Source organism: Salmo trutta, chromosome 21 (assembly GCF_901001165.1).
Source record: "Salmo trutta chromosome 21, fSalTru1.1, whole genome shotgun sequence".
In the NCBI taxonomy this organism is placed as follows: Eukaryota; Metazoa; Chordata; class Actinopteri; order Salmoniformes; family Salmonidae; genus Salmo; species Salmo trutta.
Genome location: NC_042977.1, coordinates 32,507,084 through 32,530,526, shown reverse-complemented (window position 1 = coordinate 32,530,526; position 23,443 = coordinate 32,507,084). Strand labels below are relative to the sequence as shown.

The following is a 23,443-nucleotide window of genomic DNA, read 5'->3' as shown; positions in this document are numbered from 1 at the left end:
TCTCAGAATGAAAAATCCACACAGCAAACCTATTTACGGCATTAAGAGTCATTGATTTCAGAATAGTCTCTACAGAAAATACATTATATCGTATTTAGGAAGATTGACCTAACGCAATGTTGGAAAAACAAATGTATAAAGTGATCACTACTAGTATGTTTTACATCTCTGCAAAATCACCCACAAAACCAGCTTCAGGTGAACCAACATATCTGCAAAATCACCCACAAAACCAGCTTCAGGTGAACCAACATATCTACAAAATCACCCACCAAACCAGCTTCAGGTGAACCAACATCTCTACAAAATCCCCCACCAAACCAGCTTCAGGTGAACCAACATATCTACAAAATCACCCACCAAACCAGCTTCAGGTGAACCAACATCTCTACAAAATCACCCACCAAACCAGCTTCAAGTGAACCAACATCTCTACAAAATCACCCACCAAACCAGCTTCAAGTGAACCAACATCTCTACAAAATCACCCACCAAACCAGCTTCAGGTGAACCAAGATCTCTACAAAATCACCCACCAAACCAGCTTTAGGTGAACCAACATCTCTACAAAATCACCCACCAAACCAGCTTCAGGTGAACCAACATCTCTACAAAATCACCCACCAAACCAGCTTTAGGTGAACCAACATCTCTACAAAACCACCCACCAAACCAGCTTCAGGTGAACCAACATCTCTACAAAATCACCCACCAAACCAGCTTTAGGTGAACCAACATCTTATTAACCAGAATGGAAATGATGTATGAAATGGTTCCGAGAATGTCTGAAAAAGAAGGACAGTATGGGTGGGAGGATCTATTATCAATGGGGTTTGCTACCTGGGGGCATGATTAGGCGTGACACCAGGGCTGGTTGGGTTCTCTGGAAACTCCTGGAATAGACATGATGAAAAGAAAGATGAGGGTGACTGAAATGAAATTAAAATACAATGCAGAGCTGATAAGTAAGTAAACAAGTGGCCCCACCAAGCAAGTCTGTCTGTGCACAATGGCTAGGCTACAGCCCTGTGTAATTGATTAGGTACAGAGAAGAATGCTGCACACCAATACATAAATGTCACAGAGAGCTACCTCCATTCAGCCATTTAATTTCAATGAAAGTCTCAAAATCAGAGACATTTGAGAAAGCAAGAGACCATTCTTAGTCTCTGCCCATGTATGTTTTTTGTAATGTTTCAAAAATTGTAGACATTCCTTGAAATTAATAGAAATCACTAATATACTGTATCTTGATATGAAAGGGTTGCTATTGGCGCTATTCGTCTTACATGCCATCTAATGTACTATGTAAAGTCAGTAGTCTTAGAACTATCATACCACTATGTTTAACATTCATGTGCATTACTTATTTTACTGTTTTCATATAGCACTTGTCTTGATCTCATCTAGATTGATTCATTGGGTGGTTAGAGAGGAGAGGTGGTGAATGGAGTTGGAAGTAAAGGAGAAGAGGATTGGGGAACATGACAGTAAAAGCTATTAAAGATGGCTTATCATTATGTTTCAATGCAAAGAAAGCCTCCAATAATGGATGATTACATGACATGGGTGGAGAAACAATGTTATAGTAGAACAGCATTACATCCACCTAAAGCTCCATGTCCTTGTTTCATGTTGCAGTATGTGCCTCTAGTCAGGGTATGTTACATAACGTTGTTGGTTCCTGCTGATGAAAAGCATCTATAATGCTGAAACCTGAGGAAAAACTGTTGTGATGCCACAAAGGTCTTTTCTCTACTCTACTCTGTTTTGATTTTACTAGGATCCCCATTAGCCTACACCAGTGGCGACAGCTAGTCTTACTGGGCTCCGACACACAACGAAAAAGACAACATACTTTACAATTTACATATATTTAAAAACATTTGCATGTAGTGTGTGTGTGCATCTATCAGTTACACATACATGTCAGTACATATACATAAAAAGTGGGTCACACGAGGGAGAGGCTTTGTGCTGTGAGGTGTTTCTTTATTTAATTTTTTTTAAACCAGGTTTGATGTTCATTTGCGCTATATGAGATGGAAGGGAGTTCCATGCAATCATGGCTCTGTATAATACTGTGTGTTTCCTTGAATTTGTACTGGACCTGGGGACTGTGAAAAGACCCCTAGTGGGGTCTGGTGGGGTAAGTGTGTGTATCAGTGCTGTGTGTAAGTTGACTATGCAAACAAATTGGGATTTCCAACACATTCATGTTTCTTACTAAAACAAGAAGTGATGAAGTGTATTTCCTTAACTCTTAGCCAAGAGAGACTGGCATGCATAGTATTGTTGATTCACTAAGAAACAGTTAAGGCAACAGGCATGAAAACAGGTTTGGGAGAAGTGTTTCTCTCCATGTGTCCAGATTTAGCTGTTCAGATATGATGGGTTCTACCAGTATCAAGCTGAGATAGTGCTGACACAATGTGATACTAAAGACACTATTTGATGCCTGGAGCGGATCTCTCATAGGGTACATCCAGTTGAAATTGTTTACTTCTCCCTCCTCTTTGTCACATAGAATGCTCTGAATAAACCTGTTATTTCCATTTCAACAAACAAATAAAAACACAGAACCATATCTATGATATTAATTGTCAAACATCTCTTGCCTTTTCGACTGTTTAAATTACTATATACCTTTTTGACGGTTTAAATTACAATAGACCTTTTCCACTGTTTAAATTACAAAAGACCTTTTCAACTGTTTAAATTACAATATACCTTTTAAACTGCTTTTTTTAGCATACTGTATGTCAAACTGTATCCAAGTGTCAACATGTCCAAATCCGTAGGCTGTATCCAACTGGACTTTCTATTTTACACATAATGCAAAAAGAGCTGAAAGCCAAGTAACAACAGAAGTGTATTTTAAAGCCTTCCTGTTCATTCAGTCTTAGAGTTCTTTTATTTATTATTTGGTTTATAGGTTTTACAAAAATATCAGTAGGAGAAATACCTCCTTGGCACATGCAGCTACGGTTATCTCAGTAGTGGAGCCAGGACATCTTTATCTAACCTTTTCCACCACATCAGTTTATGGGAAAAACTCCAAGACTGAAGCAGGCGTGCATGCAGATAGCTCATGCAGAAACAGAAACCCAGGGCTTTTTCACTACCTTCACAGAAACCCAGGGCTTTTTCACTACCTTGGAACCAGACTAACCAACTGGGCATATACAGTGCCTTCAGAAAGTATTCACACCCCTTGAGTTGTTCCACATTTTTTGTTTTACAGCCTAAATTTAAAATTGATTACATTTAGATGTTATTGTCACTGTTCTACACACAACACACAATGTCAAAGTAGAATTATGTTTTTCGAAATTCTTACAAATGAAAACAAAATGAAAACCTGAAGTGTCTTCAGTCAATAAGTATTCAACCCCTTTGTTATGGTAAGCCCAAGTAAGTTCAGGAGTAAAAGTTTGCTTAACAAGTCACATAATACATTTTTAAAACCCTTGAATGAGTAGGTGTGCCCAAAATGTTGACTGGTACTGTATATAAATGAGATAATTCTGTATTTCATTTTCAATCAATGTGCTAAAATTTCAAAAAAAAATGTTTCACTTTGTCATTATGGAGTATTGTGTGTAGATGGATGAGAAAAAAATCTCTTTAATCCATTTTGAATTCAGGCTATAACACAACAAAATATGGAATAAGTCAAGGGGTATGAATACTTTCTGAAGGCACTGTATATAACTAAAGAAAAAGTGCTCACTTGGATTTGCGTTCCACATCTGTCATTGATTGGTCATGAAAAAGGCTTGAGATTCTGACACATTACAGTGGATTACTTTGTTTGTAGTGCAGTGCAGAACTACAAACTAGTGAATTGTGGGAGACTCAAATTACCAGATTGTCGCTTGGACAACGCTGCGGTCGTTTCTTGCGCATGAAGTAACCCAAAACTTTATCCTTAAATACCTAAATACAAGAGTGTCTAGTTAACATCACAACAAACCAGAGAGTGCAAACAGTTGAAAACACTTAAAACCATATAGACAGACAAGGGTTTGTCGTATTTTTGATTAAATTGAAATAATTCATCATCATGAATGAATTGTGTACGTTCAACATATAACCCCAACTCTACTACTTGAGAATACTTTTAAGTGATAAAAAAAATGTGAATGCCTCCACTTTACCTCATATAAGTAGTCAAATATTTCCAGTATAGTTAAAACACTGGCTCCAATGAACAGACCCATCTGCCCACCAATGTCACCTGAAAAGAAGATGACAGATGAAAAGACATAAACAGGCAATACCACAGTCAGACAGATAATAACCCCTCATCACTGTCAAACAATCCCTAAAACACTTCAGCGAGCAGGCCTTTCTAATCGACATGGCCCGGGTATCCTGGAAGGATATTGACCTCATTCTGTCAGTAGAGGATGCCTGGTTATTCTTTAAAAGTGCTTTCCTCACAATCTTAAATAAGCATGCCCCATTCAAAACAGTTTGAACCAGGAACAGATATAGCCCTTGGTTCACTCCAGACCTGACTGTCCTTGACCAGCACAAAAACATCCTGTGGTGTACTGCATTAGCATCGAATAGCCCCCGCGATATGCAACTTTTCAGGGAAGTTAGGAACCAATATACACAGGCAGTTAGGAAAGCAAAGGCTAGCTTTTTCAAATAGACATTTTCATCCTGTAGCACAAACTGCAAAAAGTTTTGGGACACTGTAAAGTCCATGGAGAATAAGAGCACCTCCTCCCAGCTGCCCACTGCACTGAGGCTAGGAAACACTGTCACCACCAATAAATCCACGATAATTGAGAATTTTAATAAGCATTTTTCTACGGCTGGCCATGCTTTCCACCTGGCTACCCCTACCCCAGTCAACAGCCCTGCACTCCCCACAGCAACTTGCCCAAACCTCCCCCATTTCTCATTCACGCAAATCCAGATAACTGATGTTCTGAAAGAGTTGCACAATCTGGACCCCTACAAATCAGCTGGGCTAGACAATCTGGACCCTCTCTTTCTAAAATTATCCACCGCAATTGTTGCAGCCCCTATTACTAGCCTGTTCAACCTCTCTTTCGTATCGTCTGAGATCCCCAAAGATTGGAAAGCTGCCGTTGTCATCCACCTCTTCAAAGTGGGACACTCTAGACCCAAACTGTTAGAGACCTATATCTATCCTGCCCTGCCTTTCTAAGGTCTTCAAAATACAAGTTAACAAACAGATCACTGACCATTTCGAATCCCACCGTAACTTCTCTGCTATGCAATCTGGTTTCCGAGCTGGTCATGGGTGCACCTCAGCCACGCTCAAGGTCCTAAACGATATCATAACCGCCATCGATGAAAGACAATATTGTGCAGCCGTATTCATCGACCTGGCCAAGGCCTTCGACTCTGTCAATCACCACATTCATATCGGCAGACTCAACAGCCTTGGTTTCTCAAATGACTGCCTCGCCTGGTTCACCAACTACTTCTTTGTGTCAAATCGGAGGGCCTGTTGTCCGGGCCTCTGGCAGTCTCTATGGGGATGCCACAGGGTTCAAATCTCGGGCCAACTCTTTTCTCTCTATATATCAATGATGTCGCTCTTGCTGCTGGTGATTCTCTGATTCACCTCTACGCAGACGACACCATTCTGTATACTTCTGGCCCTTCTTTGGGCACTGTGTTAACTAATCTCCAGACGAGCTTCAATGCCATACAACTCTCCTTCCGTGGCCTCCAACTGCTCTTAAATGCAAGTAAAACGAAATGCATGTTCTTTAACCGATCGCTGTTTGCACCTGCCCGCCTGTCCAGCATCACTACTCTGGACGGTTCTGATATGTGGACAATCACAAATACCTAGGTGTCTGGGTAGACTGTAAACTCTCCTTCCAGACTCACATTAAGCATCTCCAATCCAAAATTAAATCTAGAATCGGCTTCCTATTTCGCAACAAAGCATTCTTCACTCATGCTGCCAAACATACCCCCGTAAAACTGACTATCCTACCGATCCTCGACTTCGGCGATGTCATTTACAAAATAGCCTCCAACACTCTACTCAGCAAATTGGATGCAGTCTATCACAGTACCATCCGTTTTGTCACCAAAGCCCCATATACTACCCACCACTGCGACCTGTATGCTCTCGTTGGCTGGCCCTCGCTTCATCTTCGTCGCCAAACCTACTGGCTCCAGGTCATCTATAAGGCTTTGCTAGGTAAAGCCCCGCCTTATCTCAGTTCACTGGTCACCATAGCAGCACCCACCCGTAGCACGTGCTCCATCAGGTATATTTCACTGGTCACCCCCAAAGCCAATTCTTCAATTGGCCACATTTCCTTCCAGTTCTCTGCTGCCAATGACTGGAACGAATTGCAAAAACCACTGAAGCTGGAGACTCATATGTCCCTCACTAACTTTAAGCATCAGCTGTCAGAGCAGCTCACAGATCATTGCACCTGTACATAGCCCATCTGTAAATAGCCCATCCAACTACCTCATCCCCATATTGTTATTTTTTATTTTTTTTGCTCCTTTGCACTCCAGTATCTCTACTTGCACATTCATCTTCTGCACATCTATCACTCCAGTGTTTAATTGCTAAATTGTAATTACTTTGCCACTATGGCCTATTTATTGCTTAACCTCCCTAATCTTACATCATTTGCACACACTGTAGATAGAATTTTTTATATTGTGTTATTGACTGTACGTTTGTTTATTCCATGTGTAACTCTGGGTTGTTGTGTCACACTGCTTTGCTTTATCTTGGCCAGATCGCAGTTGTAAATGAGAACTTGTTCTCAACTGGTCTACCTGGTTAAATAAAGGTGAAATAGAAATATTAAAAAACAGTGCACAAAACGACTCCTGAAACATTCACTTTAACTCTGTCTCTCAGTGAGATGAGAGCTGTCAGACTCAGACCAGAAACTGTCCATCCAGACTTTGCTTTTCATCTGCCTCTCCTGACTGAGTGCTCTTTTCAAGTACATTCTAAAAATGCATTCGACCGAGTCTTACAGGGTCAAAGAAAATAGTCTCAAAAGGAGTTTAGACCAGCAGGCATGATCACACAATGGGACAACATGTAGTGCTTGCTGAGGATGTGATGTTCAGGCCTAATGCGTTTCCTCTCAGTCTGTAAAAACAGATCATGAACCTGATGGGAAAACTTGAAACAATCGCTCACCAAGCAACCCTGCAATTTCATACGCCTTCTTCTGTTCAATCTTCTCATAATTCAATGCCTCAAAGAAGATGTCCAGGACTAGTAAGTTTTCTCTAGAGACAAAAACAAATAAATCGAAAAGGTGTTACTTTATAACGTACATCTTAGAGATACAATTGATTGATTTAATTGACTAATTCTGAGACATTTTGCATTAATTCACAATAAAGGTGAACAGTGGAGACCAATATCATACTTTTACTATGATTTATTTTAATCAAAATCCAAACCTCTGATTGTTACGTCACTTACCGTAAAACTTCAATTAATAGCCCGGGTGATTATTTGCTTAAATCACTGAACACAACAGGCGCTTAATAGATAGAGACTTCTGTTTCCTTAATGTACACAGCTTTTGCTCATTTGCATACAGTTGAAGTCGGAAGTTAACATACAACTTAGCCAAATATATTATACTCAGTTTTTCACCATTCCTGACATTTAATCCAAGTAACAATTCCCTGTTTTAGGTCAGTTAGGATCACCACTTTATTTTAAGAATGTGAAATGTCAGAATAATAGCAGAGAGAATTATTCATTTCAGCTTTTATTTCTTTCATCACATTCCCAGTGGGTCAGAAGTTTACATTCACTCAATTAGTATTTGGTAGCATTGCCTTCAAATTGTTTAACTTGGGTCAAACGTTTTGGGTAGCCTTCCACAAGCTTCCCACAATAAGTTTGGTGAATTTTGGCCCATTTCTCCTGACAGAGTTGGTGTAACTGAGTCAGGTTTGTAGGCCTCCTTGCTCACACATGCTTTTTCAGTTCTGCCCACAAATTTTCTTTTGGACTGAGGTCAGGGCTTTGTGATGGCCAATCCAACCCTGACTTTGTTGTCCTTAAGCCAATTTGCCACAACTTTGGAAGTATGCTTTTGGTCATTGTCCATTTGGAAGACCCATTTGCGACCGATGTCTTGAGATGTTGCTTCAATATATCCACATCATTTTCCCTCCTCATGATGCCATCTATTTTGTGAAGTGCACCAGTCCTTCCTGCAGCAAAGCACCCCCACAACATGATGCTGCCACCCCCGTGCTTCACGGTTGGGATGGTGTTCTTCGGCTTGCAAGCCTCCCCCTTTTTCCTCCAAACATAATGATGGTCATTTTGGCCAAACAGTTCTATTTTTGTTCTATCAGACCAGAGGGCAAAAAGTACGACCTTTGTCCCCATGTGCAGTTGCAAACTGCAGTCTGGCTTTTTTATGGCAGTTTTGGAGCAGTGGCTTCTTCCTTGCTGAGCGGCCTTTCAGGTTATGTCGATATAGGACTCGTTTTACATGTTTCCTCCAGCATCTTCACAAGGTCCTTTGCTGTTGTTCTGGGATTGATTTGCACTTTTCAAACCAAAGTACGTTCATCTCTCGGAGACAGAACGTGTCTCCTTCCTGAACGGTATGACGGCTGTGTGGTCCCATGGTGTTTATACTTGCGTACTACTGTTTGTACAGATGAACGTGGTACCTTCAGGCGTTTGGAAATTGCTCCCAAGGATGAACCAGACTTGTGGAGGTCTACAATTTCTCTTCTGAGGTCTTGGCTGATTTCTTTTGATTTTCCCATGATGTTAAGCAAAGAGGCACTGAGTTTGAAGGTAGGCCTTGAAATACATCCACAGGTACACCTCCAATTGACTAAAATCATGTCAATTACCCTATCAGAAGCTTCTAAACCCATGATATCATTTTCTGTAATTTTCCAAGCTGATTGAAGGAACAGTCAACTTAGAGTATGTAAACTCCTGACCCACTGGAATTGTGATACAGTCAGTTGTAAGTGAAATAATCTGTCTGTAAACAATTGTTGGAAAAATGACCTGTGTCATGCAGAAAGTAGATGTCCTAACCGACTTGCCAAAACTATAGTTTGTTAACAAGACATTTGTGGAGTGGTTGAAAAACGAGTTTTAATGACTCCAACCTCAGTGTTTGTAAACTTCCGACTTCAACTGTCGTTCATTGTTTAATTCCACTTCCAGCATTTTCATATTTTTTTTATTTCCTGGACTAATGTGTTATCATTTACACACTGTGTTACATGTCTACTGTCTAAGTATACCTCTATTTAAAATAAAATAAAACTTCCTTGACAGAATAATTATTCTCCTCTTTGACTGTGCATTTTCGTCAGTTCTTACTTTCGCCACTAGAGCGTGATTTCTGGGGGTCCGTACTCCCGAAGTTGTTAGCTGTTTTTATGCTAGCCAGCTAGCTAGCAGATCTCAGCTGTTAGCAGCCAATGGCTGTCAATTTCTTAATGGCGATAAAAACAGATGATTGCCATATTTTTTCAGAGTCATTACTTAATTATTTAATGTAACAAATCTCACATTAAACCTAGTAAACAATTCATGGTAAAATTGGAAACAATTCATTTAGACCCAGCGTTTATTTGAAACAGTCATTTATTTGCTGAAATGTGTACCATTGCCGGCTATTAAAAGGGACAGGTGGCTATTTCAGCCTGAATTTGTTTGAAGTTGTTAACTCACTGTAACTATCCAGATACTTACCCGATGTACTGTTCAGTTTTGTTGAATTTCTTGGCCAGATATTTGGCAGAGGCTTTACTGGGTATTTTCACCATGGACAGCTCCTTGCCATAGCGTGTCATGCTGCAGGGTGTCTCACACACACAGTAGTCATTGTCTTTCTCTACCAAGAAGTCTGTGGGGGATGACAGTAGAATGGGAGTCCTGGGCTCAATTCACCATGATAAAAAGTAGTGCAATTCAAAAGAAGCTGCAAAAACAACCTTTGCTTCTCAGCAGTTCCTTATTTCAAAATGCTGTATTGTATAAACGCTTTCGTACTCATATCTCAAACTAAAATGTTGTTTGGTGTATCTACTGATCAGTGATAACTGGTTCATATTCCTAATCCTTATATCATTACCATTGTTTCTGCCTTACCTAAAGCTGGGTCTGCACAGTCTTTGTACTGCTCGGGCGTGCATACCGTTGCGGTCCCTATTCAACACGTCAGAGAGAGCGAGAGAGAAAGAGAGAGAGAGGACAAAACAAAAATGTAATGTTAACATAACTACATATTCCTATGAATAACAACAACAACACAGAAAACATTATTAATCATATTCCATTGAGGAACTATGTGATGGTCAAGCCAAGATGTGTGTGAGTACCAGGCATGTGGACCATCCTGCAGTTACAGTTCTCCACCAGGTAGCGTGTCTCACAGTCGATACGGCAGGCTGTGATGCTGTACGTGGAGAAGAACTCAGAGTCGATGGGAGTGGACTTGCAGTCTCCCCAAGGGGGAGGGAGGTACTGAAGCTGGGACAGAACAGAGCATAGATTTCCCCTCAGTATATTGGCCACTGTCAACAACAGCTAGTCAAGCCCAGCAGGAAATCCAAAATAAAAGTGCACACAAGCAGACAAAAAAACAAACATATGTATTGAACATTTAATAAGGGAACATAATGAAATAAAGACATGTTTTCTGGATTCTGTTCACATCTATAAGAATATTCCGCTCAGACAACGGTGTAACTGATAAACACAGCTCACAGAAAGCAACAAGCAGACACCATGCAGAAAATCAGTAATGCAGGTCAGGTCTAGTCCTGAACGGACAGAGTACCATGGAGGGTATAGAGACAGGGCAAATATAATCTGTAAATATATAGCTTCAGACAGGACACCCCAATTAATGGAGAATTCTTGTTTTTAAAACTTCCCAGGGAATGTGCTACTGTTTAGGTCTACAGTATGTAATATGTTTATGAGGTTTTTAGATGAAAACAATGCCAAAAGACAGACTTTATGCAAACCTTGACGTCATACATTTTAGGAATGAATTTAGCTAATTATGATGTATTGAATGGTAACAAAAACACAATGTTATTCAAACTATGTTGGAGGGGGTATTTGTCCCTGATAAACTATTCTCATCACACTACCATACCATTTACCAGTTCTATCTACCTAATTAAAGTTAATTGTTAAGACTCCCACAAAGAATAGATACTTTTCTGGCCTCATTTTAGTCAAAGTGAAGACCATTATCTTCATCAGTATCTCAGTGACTCGGAGCAGCATTGCATATATACATAGCTGAAAGAGGACGATTTCCAGACTAGATTAATAGATCACAATTGAATACTTGATTGAGTTCCTAGCCCCAGTGGATTAGTGCTGAAACTCACGTTACTCTTTATTTAAAACTGCTGTTTGAAGCAAAATGGCAAAATAAGTATTTTTGAGATCTTTAAAAATACCTCTTTCTTTTTTTCCTCATTGGTCTCACAATTTTTTTACCACCAACATGCCTTTTAGTCTCCTAATTGTAGACATTGTTTATGACAATCTTTAGGTGAAGTCAGAAGTTTACATACACCTTAGCCAACTACATTTAAACTCAGTTTTTCACAATTCCTGACATTTAATCCTAGTGAAAAGTCCCTGTCTTAGGTCAGTTAGGATCACCACTTTATTTTAAGAATGTGAAATGTCAGAATAATAGTAGAGAGAATGATTTATTTCAGCTTTTATTTCGTTCGTCACATTCCCAGTGGGTCAGAAGTTTACATACACTCAATTAGTATTTGGTAGCATTGCCTTTAAATTGTTTAACTTGGGTCAAACATTTTGGGTAGCCTTCCACAAGCTTCCCACAATAAGTTGGGTGAATTTTGGCCCATTCCTCCTGACAGAGCTGGTGTAACTGAGTCAGGTTTGTAAGCCTCCTTGCTCACACATGCTTTTTCAGTTCTGCCCACACATTTTCTATAGGATTGAGGTCAGGGCTTTGTGATGGCCATTCCAATACCTTGACTTTGTTGTCCTTAAGCCATTTTGCCACAACTTTGGAAGTATGCTTGGGGTCATTGTCCATTTGGAAGACCCATTTGCGACCAAGTTTTAACTTCCTGACTGATGTCTTGAGATGTTGCTTCAATATAGCCACATCATTTGCCTACCTCATGATGCCATCTATTTTGTGAAGTGCACCAGTCCCTCCTACAGCAAAGCACCCCACAACATGATGCTGCCACCCCCGTGCTTCACGGTTGGGATGGTGTTCTTAAGCTTGCAAGCCTCCCCCTTTTTCCTCCAAACATAACACTGGTCATTATGGCCAAACAGTTCTACTTTTGTTTCATCAGACCAGAGGACATTTCTCCAAAAAGTACGATCTTTGTCCCCAACAAGTTTTAATGACTCCAACCTAAGTGTATGTAAACTTCCGACTTCAACTGTATATCAACAGACACCTACTACCAATATCAGAAGAAAAATACAATATTTTCAGAGCAGAATGGAGGGTGGGAGTCAATTTGTGTATTCAGCAAAACAATTGCTAAAAGATAATCCGTACAAACATTCAGGTATAATTTACCTGGATACCAACACCAACAACAAATAACTAACTTACTATGTCAAGTTTTATACTTACAGTTGAAGTCGTAAGTTTACGTATACTTACGTTGGAGTTATTAAAACTCGTTTTTCAACCACTCCACAAATTTCTTGTTAACAAACTATCGTTTTGGCAAGTCGGTTAGGACATCTACTTTGTGCATGACACAAGTAATTTTTTCCAACAATTGTTTATAGACAGATTATTTCACTTGACAGTTCACTGTATCACAATTTCAGTGGGTCAGAAATGTACATACTCTAAGTTGACTGTGTCTTTAAACAGCTTGGAAAATTCCAGAAAATGATGTAATGGCTTTGGAAACATCTGATAGGCTAATTGACATAATTTGAGTCAATTGGAGGTGCACCTGTGGATATATTTCAAGGCCTCCCTTCAAACTCAGTGCCTCTTTGCTTGACATCATGGGAAAATCAAAAGAAATCAGCCAAGACCTCAGAAAATAATTGTAGACCTCCACAAGTCTGGTTCATCCTTGGGATCAATTTCCAAACGCCTGAAGGTACCACGTTCATCTGTACAAACAGTAGTACGCAAGTATAAACACTATGGGACCACGCAGCCGTCATACCGCTCAGGAAGGAGACACATTCTGTCTCCGAGAGATGAACGTACTTTGGTGCGAAAAGTGCAAATCAATCCCAGAACAACAGCAAAGGACCTTGTGAAGATGCTGGAGGAAACAGGTACATAAGTATATATATCCACAGTAAAACGAGTCCTATATCGTCATAACCTGAAAGGCCGCTCAGCAAGGAAGAAGCCACTGCTCCAAAACCGCCATAAAAAAACCAGACTACGGTTTGCAACTGCACATGGGGACAAAGATCGTACTTTTGGAGAAATGTCCTGTGGTCTGATGAAACAAAAATAGAACTGTTTGGCCATAACGACCATCGTTATGTTTGGAGGAAAAAGGGGGAGGCTTGCAAGCCTAAGAACATCATCCCAACCGTGACGCATGGGGGTGGCAGCATCCTGTTGTGGGGGTGCTTTGCTGCAGGAGGGACTGGTGCACTTCACAAAATAGATGGCATCATGAGGGAGGAAAATTATGTGCATATATTGAAGCAACATCTCAAGACATCAGTCAGGAAGTTAAAGCTTGGTCGCAAATGGGTCTTCCATATGGACAATGACCCCAAGCATGCTTCCAAAGTTGTGGCAAAATGGCTTAAGGACAACAAAGTCAAGGTATTGGAGTGGCCATCACAAAGCCCTGACCGCAGTCCTATAGAAAATTTGTGGGCAGAACTGAAAAAGCATGTGTGAGCAAGGAGGCCTACAAACCTGACTCAGTTACACCAGCTCTGTCAGGAGGAATGGGCCAAAATTCACCCAACTTATTGTGGGAAGCTTGTGGAAGGCTACCCAAAAAGTTAAACAATTTGAAGGCAATGCTACCAAATACTAATTGAGTGTATGTAAACTTCTGAGCCACTGGGAATGTGATGAAAGAAATAAAAGCTGAAATAAATCATTCTCTCTACTATTATTCTGACATTTCACATTCTTAAAATAAAGTGGTGATCCTGACTGACCTAAGACAGGGAATTTTACTAGGATTAAATGTCAGGAACTGTGAAACTGAGTTTAATTGTAGTTGGCTAAGGTGTATGTAAACTTCCCACTTCAACTGTATTTGTGTATCTACCAACATTCAGAGAAGCACGTGGCCCATTGGACATAACAGATAACTGAAAAAGACCTGGGTGTGGCTTAGAGATTTTCTGAACTTCTCAATCATTTTCCCCAAATCTACCCTTGACCGTCTCTTGCATCTGCATTCATTGGAAGACTGAGTGTGACAGATACAGAGTGCCAGTAAGTCATGAAGTGACTTGAAATGGAATACTTGATTAATTCTTTATGGAACTTTATTGCCAGGCTACAGCCTCTCATAAACATTATCCATGTAGGAAATAAAAACCCAGAGCAAATAACAGGCCCTCTAGACATTAAACACTCATTATCCAGTCTTTGTCGTCATACAAGCTGTTGAATATGGTGCAACCAATATTATTTTGCAGTTACAGGATGTTTATTTGTTTTGTTGTTTTTGTGCTTTGCATTTGAATGTTGCATACTGCTGGGATCCTCTACATCTGGTTAATGTCTCCTAGGACCTTACTCTGGGAGGGTAATATTAGGGTAACATTAAGGGTAACATTAAACACAACGATTGGCTAACAGGAGACATTAGCTAGATTTAGATTATCCCAGCAATATACAACATTCAAATGCAAAGCCAAAAAACAACAAAACAAACTAAAAATAACTGCACAATAATATTGGTTGCACCATATACAACAGCTTTTATGAAGTCAAAGACTGGATAATGAGTGTTTAATGTGTTAGCTGGAAAGGATAACATTATGTGCTGATTTTCTATAGTGATGGTAGTTAGGAAGAGACATAAGACAGAGATGAACCAGGAAGGGACAGTCATTGAAATGCGGTCACTACAGCCACATTGAGGGAGGTGATTGGTCCATTCCATCATGAAGACTTGATTGGTAATGAGATTGGGAGGTTTGCTATGTACGCTACTGTACATATGGTATGCTACAGTACGCTACGCTAAGCTACAGTACACTACGGTAGGCTATGGTACACTACGGTATGCTATGGTACGCCACCCGCTGCACTTGGGAGGAAACTAACGTTTGGAAGCCTGGGGTTACAGTTGGCTGAGGGCTTCCACCCCAAAGCCCATCTAATGTGGGAGAGGAGGCTCTGACTAATGAATCTGAACCTTTACTCAGGCCTCATAGGACTTCTCATTTAGGGGAGGGACCAGTGAACACGTCACCACTGACAGATAGCAGCAACAGTGATGCAACGGACAACATCTGTCAAAGCCCTTTGTTTGGCTCTCAGATATACAGTAAGCAGCCAGCCAGCCAACCTATAGATGTTCATCTTACTGAGCCCCAAAACAGCTGAGCCCATGTCTGAGGACTCAAACCCAAAACTGGTTCAGAAACGTACATTTCTTGTCATTCAGCCATCTCTCAATAATTGATCTCGGCCACTTGAAGCTCGATTGTTGGTAAAAAATAGTGTTCCAAATTTCCACCCCAAGTTACTATATTTGCTTGCTGCAGAATGAAGTTGTCCTTTAAAGACTGGATTTAGTTCAGACATTTCTTTCATTGAGATTGGGAGACCTGTTTGTATCATGTGGTTGAAGTGAGGCAGATTTGAGTGGTTCTGGTGAATGGAAGTATAATCATATATTGATATATTGATCAATCCCTCCGAAAAGGGTTTGAAAAGCATTAAATAATCAAAAGGATATGGGGTTAAAACATTTTAGCAATCAATTTGGATTAATTTGAGATGGTGTTACTAGTATGATTACCATAATTTCCGGACTATTGAGCGCACCTGAATATAAGCCGCACCCACTGAATTAATTTGTATTTTTTATTTGGAACATAAATAAGCCACACATGTCTATAATCCGCAGGTGCCTACCGGTACATTGAAACAAATGAACTTTACACAGGCTTTAACGAAACACGGCTTGTAACAAAAATAAATAGGCTTTAACGAAACACGGCTTGTAACAAAAATAAATAGGCTTTAACGAAACACGGCTTGTAACAACAACAACATAAAAATTAGCAGTAAGCTTTAGTTGTCTTTTTGCACTGAGTCAGTTCCTCACGCTGCTGTTTCCAAAGTCTTATCATCAACTCATTAAGACCAAGCTCCCGTGCAGCAGCTCTATTTCCTTTTCCAACAGCCAGATCAATCGCCTTCAACTTGAAAGCTGCAACATATGCATTTCTCCGTGTCTTTGGCATGATGAGGGTGACAAAATGACTACCGTAATCAGAATGATGGGAAGTTTGAGAGCGCTCGATTTAATCTAAACAGTAAACTAAAAAGTTGTTTGACCTTAACCCGTTCGGCAATTTCATTGGTCTAATGAAAGCTTCATGCCGGCAAAAAACTGAGCACGTCACAGAATGTGTTTTTTTGGAGAAAAAAAAATTGAAAGCGGGAAAAATCCATATATTAGCCGCGTCATTGTTTAAAAGTTGTGGCTTATAGTCCGGAAATTACAGTATTATATTTTTTTGAACCTTTATTTAACTAGGCAAGTCAGTTACGAAAAAAATCTTATTTACAATGACGGCCTACCACGGCCCTAACCCGGACAACGCTGGGTCAATTGTGTGCCACCTTATAGGACTCTTGATCATGGCCGGTTGTGATACAGCCTGAGATTGAACCAGGGATTGAACCATGGTCTGAAGTGATGCCCCTAGCACTGAGATGCAGTGCCTTAGACTGCTGCGCCACTCAGGAGCCTATGATAGATGATTCCTATCAGATTTAAATGGCACACTAATCAATTCAGTACAACTTTTATAAATGAATTGCTCTAGTCATAAGAGCAGATGAATTTACATATCACCTTTATATCTACTCATAGCTACTTTACAAGGGAAGTTGATTGAATTCAGTGTTGTTTGGATTGCTGTGTCTAATTGTCTGTTTAGAGATGCACTGCACCGATAACCCTGTGTTATTCTGTTGATATGGCGAGAGGGATTTTGAAGAGACTTGTGACTTGTACCAAATAATATCTTCTCTGGGATCAAAGGCATTTTTGAATAACTTGTGGTTCAAGGTGTAATTCTAGGTATTATAATTAATTTCTGATGAGTTTGTAACTCATTCAGTAGGAAAAGTGCTACAAACCCCTACTCAAGAGAAACTGAGTTCTGACACCTAATGAGATTTGTATCTTCAATGGGTGTAGAAAACGTGACATTGTGACATCAGTGACACTTTGTTGAGGTCCTTTACAATAAAAAATGGTTGCCAAAGAAAATATCTATCAAAAGATCACAGCTGTATTTCACCGTCCTGTCACTGTTTTCAAACCACAGGATTTCACAAGCTGCAGCCTGAGTGGCATGTTATTGCAATAGATTTTATTAGACTTTATTTTATGGACAAAAAAAACAATGTGCAATGCAGGGCCAGCTCTAGCCTTTTGGGGGCCCTAAGCAGGTTTTGTTGGGGGGCCCCCCACCTTGTGGAAAAGCATTTTAGTGGCCCCCCTCTTGACGGTGGAGAGAAAATTGCAATTCTCCACATTTTGCCATATGCGTCGTAGAATGTGGACCAAGGCGCATCGGGTATCGTGCTCATCTTCTTTTATTTATATAAGTGAACACTTAAACAAAATAAAAAGATGTAAACCAACAGTTCCGTAAGGACACAAGGACTATACGAAAAACAACTACCCACAAACACAAGAGAAAATAAACCCACTTAAATATGGCCTCCAATTAGAAGCAACGACAACCAGCTGCTTCTAATTGGAGATCGTTCCCAAAACTAACATAGAAATAGAAAAACTAGAAAACCCACATAGAAAACATAGAACATAAGCCAAAAACCCCGAAACACACTAAACAAACACACCCCTGCCACGCCCTGACCAAACTACAATAACAAATAACCCCCTTTTACTGGTCAGGACATGACAGTACCCCCCCAAAGGTGCAGACCCCGGATGCACCTGAAACAAAAAACTAACAAAACAATAACCCCAAAATTAAAGGGAGGGAAGGGAGGGCGCCTACCGTGCTACACCCCCCTCCCCAATCCTACAACTATGGAGGTGGCTCTGGCTCCGGCCTTAGTCCCCATTCAAACCTGTCCACCCCCGCTGAAGGCTCAGGGTTGTAGCCCACCGCTGAAGGCTCTGGGCTGAGGAGCGACTCTGGCAGCGCCGGACTGGCGGGCGACTCTGGCAGCGCCGGACTGGCGACACGCACCTCAAGGCTAGTGCGAGGAGCAGGAACAGGACGTACTGGACTGGGCAGGCGCACTAGAGGCCTGATGCGTGGGGCTGGCTTTGGAGGCACCAGCCTAGTAAAACACACCTCAGGGCTAGTGCGAGGGGCAGGAACAGGACGTACTGGACTGGGCAGGCGCACTAGAGGCCTGATGCGTGGGGCTGGCTCTGGAGGCGCCAGCCTAGTAAAACGCACCTCAGGGCTAGTGCGAGGAGCAGGAACAGGGTAAACTGGACCCTGGAGATGCACTGGAGGTCTGGAGCATACAGCCTGCACAGCCCTTCCTGGCTGAGTGCTCAACATATCCTGGCCATACTGAGGAGCTTTTACCGATGGCACCGGCCTTTGAATGCGTCTGGGTGCACATTTCCGCATAGCTCGGTGCTTTCTTGATCCGTCGCTCCCTGTAATAAGCACGGGGAGTTGGCTCAGGTCTCCATCCTGACTCTGCCCAACTCCCCGTGTGCCCCCCCCAAATATTTTTGGGGGATGCCTCTCGGTCTCCTCTAGCTCCCTTAGTTTGTCCTCCCAGAATCGTTGTTCATCCTCCCACGTCCATCCTTTTTTTCGGTGCTCCAATCCCCGCTGCTTGGTCCTGGTTTGGTGGGTAGTTCTGTCAGGTGCGTCGTAGAAAGTGGACCAAGGTGCAGCGGGTATCATGCTCATCTTCTTTTATTTATATAAGTGAACACTTAAACAAAATAAATAGCCGTAAACCAACAGTTCCGTAAGGACACAAGGACTATACGAAAAACAACTACCCACAAACACAAGAGAAAATAAACCCACTTAAATATGGCCTACAATTAGAAGCAACGACAACCAGCTGCTTCTAATTGGAGGTCGTTCCCAAAACTAACATAGAAATAGAAAAACTAGAAAACCCACATAGAAATAGAAAACATAAAACATAAACCAAAAACCCCGAAACACACTAAACAAACACACCCCTGCCACGCCCTGACCAAACTACAATAACAAATAACCCCTTTTACTGGTCAGGACGGGACAGCCATAGAGAAAATGTTGTAGTTTTAAAGCAAGTTTTCTGCTATTCTCTACATTTTGCAATGGGGAGAGAAAACTGCAATATTATAACATTTCATTCAATTCTACTCATTATGCCATGGGGCAAAGAAAATTATTTTGCAGTTTTAGAGCAAATTTCCTGAATTTCTACTGATTTTGACATGGGTTTGAGAGACATTTTTGCAGTTTTAAAGCACATTTCCTGCAATACAACACATTTTGTCATTTCCTATGCCATGTTAATATGATATCTGAGTGAGAATGACAAAAAATAAATCTATGGGGGCCCCTGGAGGTCAGGGCCCCTAGGCATGTGCCCTGTGTGCCCGGTCAGTATTTGGCCATGATTACTGCATGTTTAGATAGCTGGCTAGACTAACTACCAATCTAAAAGTTGTTCGCAAACATGGCTAATTGTGTGACTGTCAGTGACAGACATAACAAGAGGAAAACTGCTAATGCACAAACAAATTCTGAAGGTACACCTGGTGTATTCTACTATTCTTACTCTCAATAGAGTCAATTGAGACGTCTATGTCGCTTATGCCTGGAATCGACGCTGTTGCACTGTTTGTAATACTGTTTTCTATCCTCTTTAAATGATTATGCCGTAGTAGAAAACATATTCTTATGACACATTTTGATTTGTCTGGGTTTTGATGTGAAAAACAATGTGGGTATTATGGACATGCTCCTGTTCTATTATTGAAGGAACTGTTGGGTGCACACCTCGAAAGAACACTGCTAAGAGGGTCTATTAATGTATGTTTGATGTTCACTGATTTAACCCTGGATATGGTTACAGTTAGTGACAATGACAGGCCTGTGAAATAGATTACCTATGGATCTGGCAAACAGACCACGTGGAATCCAGACTTATTAGAGACATTTTAGTTCAGTATTAAAATGACTCCCATGGTCCTGACATCTGCCCTAATGGAAGATTACATTGATTTTAATTTTCGTGTCTGACAACTGGATAATGGATACTATACTGAACAAAAATATAAACGCAACATGCAACAACTTCAAAGATTTTACTGAGTTAAAGTTTATATAAGAAATCAGTCAATTTAAATATATTAATTAGGCCCTAATCTATGGATTTCACATGAATGGGAATACAGATACGTATCTGTTAGTCACAGATACCTTAAAAAAAGGTAGGGGCGCGGATCAGAAAACTAGTAAGTATCTGGTGTGACCACCATTTTCCTCATGCAGCGCAACACATCTCTTTCAGATAGAGTTGATCATTCTGTTGATTGTGGCCTGTGGATTGCTGTCCCACTCGTCTTCAATGGCTGTGCGAAGTTGTTGGATATTGGCGGGAACTGGAACACACTGTCATACATGTCGGTCCAGAGCATTCCAACAGGCTCAATGAGTGACATGTCTGGTGAGTATGCAGGCCGTGGAAGAACTGGGACATTTTCAGCTTCCAGGAATTGTGTACAGATCCTTGCTACATAAGGCCATGAGGTGATGGTGGCGGATGAATGGCAAGATAATGGGCCTCAGGATCTCGTCACAGTTTCTCTGTGTATTCAAATTGCCATCGATAAAATGTAATTGTGTTCATTGTCCTTAGCTCATTCCTGCCTATACGATAACCTCACTGCCACCTTGGGGCACTTTTTTCACAACGTTGATATCAGCAAACCGCTTGCACACAACACCATACACGTGGTCTGCGGTTGTGAGACCGGTTGTACATACTGCCAAATTCTCTAAAACAATGGAGGCGGCTTATGGTAGAGAAATTAACATTAATATCTCTGGAAACAGCACTGGAGGACATTCCTGCAGTTAACATTCCTGCAGTGCTCCCGAGTGGCGCAGTGGTCTAAGGCACTGCATCTCAGTGCAAGAGGCTTGGGAGTGATTGGTAGTCCCATAGGGGGTGGCGAACAATTGGCCCAGTGTCGCCGGGGTAGGCCGTCATTGTAAATAAGAATTTGTTCTTAACTGACTTGCCTCGTTAAATATTTCCTTTAAATTAAAACGTGCCAATTGCACGCTCCCTCAAAACTTTTGAAATCTGTGGCATTGGGCTGTGTGACAAAATTGCACATTTTAGAGTTGCCTTTTATTGTTCCCCCTCACTGTAATGATCATACTGTTTAATTAGCTGCTTGATATGCCACACCTGTCAGGGGGATGTACTATCTTTGCAAAGGAAAAATTCTCACTATCAGGGATGTAAACGAATTTGTGCTAGAAATTTGAGAGAAATAAGCTTTTGCGCTTATGGAAAATTTGTAGGATCTTTTATTTCAACTCATGAAACATTGTACCAACACTTTACTTGTGGCGTTTATATTTTTGTTCAGTGTAGATGTTGCTGCTCTGTTACGACTGGTCACAGTGCCCAATAGATATAGGCTACTGTATAGGACTGTGGTTACAGGCACTGTCTGTAGCCTATATCTAGGTCTTTTTTTTCATCTGAAATGTATCCATACAATGTAAATGAAATCCTCAGGAAATATTTTTGATTCAATGTACCAGATGCTCCATCATTCATGATATGTATTTATTTAGCATGTGGAATTGATTTGAACAAGAGAGAGAGCATCTGAAGCAATGGAATTTCTGCTGAATTCTGTGCTAATCTTGGGAGGCATTTCTGACTACACTTCAGTCACAGCCGGTAATTCACAAAGCTTAATGATTTTGTTGGTCCTCTCTTTCTCAAAGCCATGATAATTGTGATACCATTGCCTTTTCGTTACACAACAAAATGTAACTCTATCGTTCTTTGTATTTTATGAAAAGCAAACCAATGTCTCCCGAATGTTATTCTTCTCTCTACATAGTGTTATTATGCATGACTAAATCCAATTTATGTACACATGTAGGATCTTAATTTGAGCCAGTTCGCTACAGCAGGAAAATAATCCTGCATCAACAGGAAATGTGGATTATAATTAATTTATACATTTTTCATAAGGGAAAATCAAAAATGACAAACCTCAGAAGCCTGCATTGTAGGAACGTCTTCATGCAACAGGGTGATCAAATTAAGATCTTATATCTGTAGCAAATATTATGCTATTGTTCTCTATCCAAGTGGTATCAGCAACAGCAAGATTATATGGAAAATATACTTTTGAGCTGTCAGAGATTGCGTGTGAACTGCCTGGGGTACTGTCGCTCTGGCCACCAATAACAGTGTAAATACATTTACAGACAATTTCTGCTTGGTACATCCAATCTGTCTCTCCCTCTGTATTCCTTGTTGGATACATACTGGGTAGCAAATATAATATTGTTACTACTTGAGTTCAGAATCATTAGACGGTTTCTGTTCAGATTTAGCGATTGTGCTGGTCGCATGTTATTACATGCATTATACAATAAGATAAACAGAATATATTTTTCTCCGGGCTCTGAGACACAGATGTATAGCCAATGACAGGAGAAGGAAAAAGGGTTGGGGGTTTGGATAAAAACACAGACAAAAGCAGAGCGGGAGGAGGATTGAAGTAGAAAAAAAGGAAGGAAGGAAGGAAGGAAGGAAGGAAGGGTGTTTGTGCAAAAGGCTAAGCAGTAGGTACCAGTTGCTGCTGACATGACACAAAAGTTTGAAAACCAGGGGCCACACCAAATCCCAGCTGGTCAATGAAGGGAGGTTCATCCTGGCTGTGAATCTGAACCTTGATGCCTGCTTCGTACGAGGTCTCATCTGTGGATACATACAACAGCAGGCCAGAGAATGTAACAACAGAAACCTCTGCTCATCTGTGTTTCCTGGTCAGAGACATTGCTTGTTGTGTTGGGAATGAGATATGTGTTTTAACTGGATATGGGACATCTGCTGTGATAAAGCCACGTGTTGAAAATGCAGTGCTAAGAATTAATTATTTTTCCCAGGACGGAGACAATAAATGTTGTGTTGGATAAGTTTTGAACTATATGTTGTTGTAATAGTGTACAGGTCAAATTCAGAGCGAGGAAGGAACC

At 40.8% G+C, this 23,443-nt stretch overlaps 1 protein-coding gene across 3 annotated transcripts in view; it reads right to left on the bottom strand.

Moving 5' to 3' along the window:
- The window catches only part of LOC115157185 (acid-sensing ion channel 1C-like), a 165,848-nt gene that overhangs the window by 1,076 nt on the left and 141,329 nt on the right, over positions 1 to 23,443 (bottom strand). For 2 of the 3 annotated variants that reach the window (XM_029705222.1, XM_029705223.1), the window contains exons 3-10: positions 23,038 to 23,165; positions 10,363 to 10,513; positions 10,133 to 10,189; positions 9,734 to 9,887; positions 7,178 to 7,269; positions 4,161 to 4,240; positions 3,868 to 3,939; positions 841 to 893 (exon numbers count right to left, since the gene is read on the bottom strand). In XM_029705222.1, coding sequence (XP_029561082.1) covers positions 841 to 893; positions 3,868 to 3,939; positions 4,161 to 4,240; positions 7,178 to 7,269; positions 9,734 to 9,887; positions 10,133 to 10,189; positions 10,363 to 10,513; positions 23,038 to 23,165 — 787 coding nt within the window. The remainder of the gene's footprint in view (positions 1 to 840; positions 894 to 3,867; positions 3,940 to 4,160; positions 4,241 to 7,177; positions 7,270 to 9,733; positions 9,888 to 10,132; positions 10,190 to 10,362; positions 10,514 to 23,037; positions 23,166 to 23,443) is intronic. The other variant, XM_029705221.1, reaches the window with a different exon arrangement.